The following is a 1,810-nucleotide window of genomic DNA, read 5'->3' on the forward strand; positions in this document are numbered from 1 at the left end:
ACTCTGTCTCTGGTGAATCCTCTCACCTCCCCTGCACCTCTGACCTGTACCCCAGTTCTGTATGTATAAATAAATAAATCTTTTTTTTAAAAGTGTATTCTGTTGTTTCCTATCTCAAACTAGAAACTCTAACCAGTGCCCAAATGAAATTCTAGGTGGTGCTAGATATTATCTCTCCACACTGAGGTGGAACAGGCAGAAATGAGCTTAAAGCCAGTGTGAGGATTTAGTTGACCCACAAAGAAGTTGTCTCCCTAGAGACAAGAAAGTATAGCTGAACATTGGAAGATAAGCCACACACACATGACTTTCAAAAAATAAATAAATTCCCTGCTTGCTGAAATATATGTATTAGGTCTGGCCTCTACATGATACTCACCTGGGAAACCTTTTAAAAATAACAGCTGAAAAAAAAATACCAGATTCTGCTTCAGCAGGATTAACATAAGGCCTACTTATCTGTAGTTTTAATAACTTACTGGCAGATAGATTCTCAAGTTTCGTCCAGCCATGAAATCCTAGTTACACTCAAGTATAACATAACATGAAAGAACTAGTCTTATCCGAACAATAAAACTGAAGTCATCACATGGGTCACGGGACACTCAACGTCACACATGAACATGTGATATCAAACAGGTGGCAAACTCCTGAACAGTGGGGTTTGGGGTCTCCTTTTCAATATCCCCTCTGCCTTACCAGTATCTTCCCACAACACATGCATGAGAAGATACAACAGATAAATAATTCCTGACTGATCAAATTGCATCTTGAACAAAACCCAATTGCTATTGGAAATGCTGGCAATTTACAGAGAGGCTGGCTACGTGCTTCATGAAAAGAAAGAAACCTTTTCTAGGTCATATTCCTAATGTTCCAAGAGAGAACTGGGTACAGATGGCTGGCACAAAGAAACCTCTGCGGAAGGGGTCTCAGGGGGTCTCATCTTAAGGGGAGCTGCTCCCCAAACACTCAAGTCCAGCAGCATCTGCCATACCTCATGAGAGATGTCTGAGGCCCACACCCGCAAGCTGGTGCCACCGGTCTCCCCGTTTCTTCTCCCCATTTTGTCGGAGATGGTCCTTTGCTTCCTCAAAATCCTATACAGGTTGTGGGACAGGCACACGGAAAGGCACAGCATTTATTTCAAAGAAAGCATCAGCTGCGGCGCCCCATCTAAAGGAGGTGAAGAAACTGCTTTGGAAGCAAGGGAAGCATCTGGGAAGGCAGGCTGCGCACAGCAACAGGTAGCCAGCCCCATGCAGAGAGGGCCCAGCCAGGGGGAAGATCTGAGGGAAGATCTGGCTGAGGGAAGATCTGGCTGAGGGAAGATCTGGCTGAGGGAAGATCTGGCTGAGGGAAGATTTGGCTGAGGGAAGATTCCTCGGGTGAGAAAGGAGACAGATACAGGATAACAACCTGGAGTAAACACGAGGAACTCTTGAGAACTTTCTGTCATCATCTTTCAAAACCGGGGCTCCTTTGGCCTACGGGTGAACCCCGGGGGGCCGCGCCCTAGACACTTCAGAGACATTAAGAGGCCCTCAGGGGCAAACCTGCTTTCCAGACCAAACTCCGTGCGCCCCACTTTGAGGTAAGCTGCTCCGTGGGATCCCTGGCACAAAGGATAAGCTGCGCCTCAGCGAGCGATAGTGCTCAAGTTTACAACTGATTATGTCCTAGGCGGGAGGTGGTGCTCAGGGAGGGGGAACCGGGCTGGTTCTGGGGGGCCCGTGAGGGGGGTCGGCGCGTCTTACCCCGCGGCCCCCGCGTCGTCGTCGCTGTGGTCCCCGAGTGCGCCCCGAGGCCC

At 48.7% G+C, this 1,810-nt stretch overlaps 1 protein-coding gene across 1 annotated transcript in view; it reads right to left on the bottom strand.

The window, feature by feature from the left end:
* FAM217A (family with sequence similarity 217, member A) overlaps positions 1-1,066 on the bottom strand; it is an 8,793-nt gene extending 7,727 nt beyond the window's left edge. The window contains exon 1 of the mRNA XM_004694842.2: positions 998-1,066. Coding sequence (XP_004694899.1) covers positions 998-1,066 — 69 coding nt within the window. The remainder of the gene's footprint in view (positions 1-997) is intronic.
* Between the last annotated feature and the right edge of the window lie 744 nt (positions 1,067-1,810).

This window comes from Condylura cristata, unplaced genomic scaffold (genome assembly GCF_000260355.1).
Source record: "Condylura cristata isolate star-nosed mole 26May11 unplaced genomic scaffold, ConCri1.0 scaffold00048, whole genome shotgun sequence".
In the NCBI taxonomy this organism is placed as follows: Eukaryota; Metazoa; Chordata; class Mammalia; order Eulipotyphla; family Talpidae; genus Condylura; species Condylura cristata.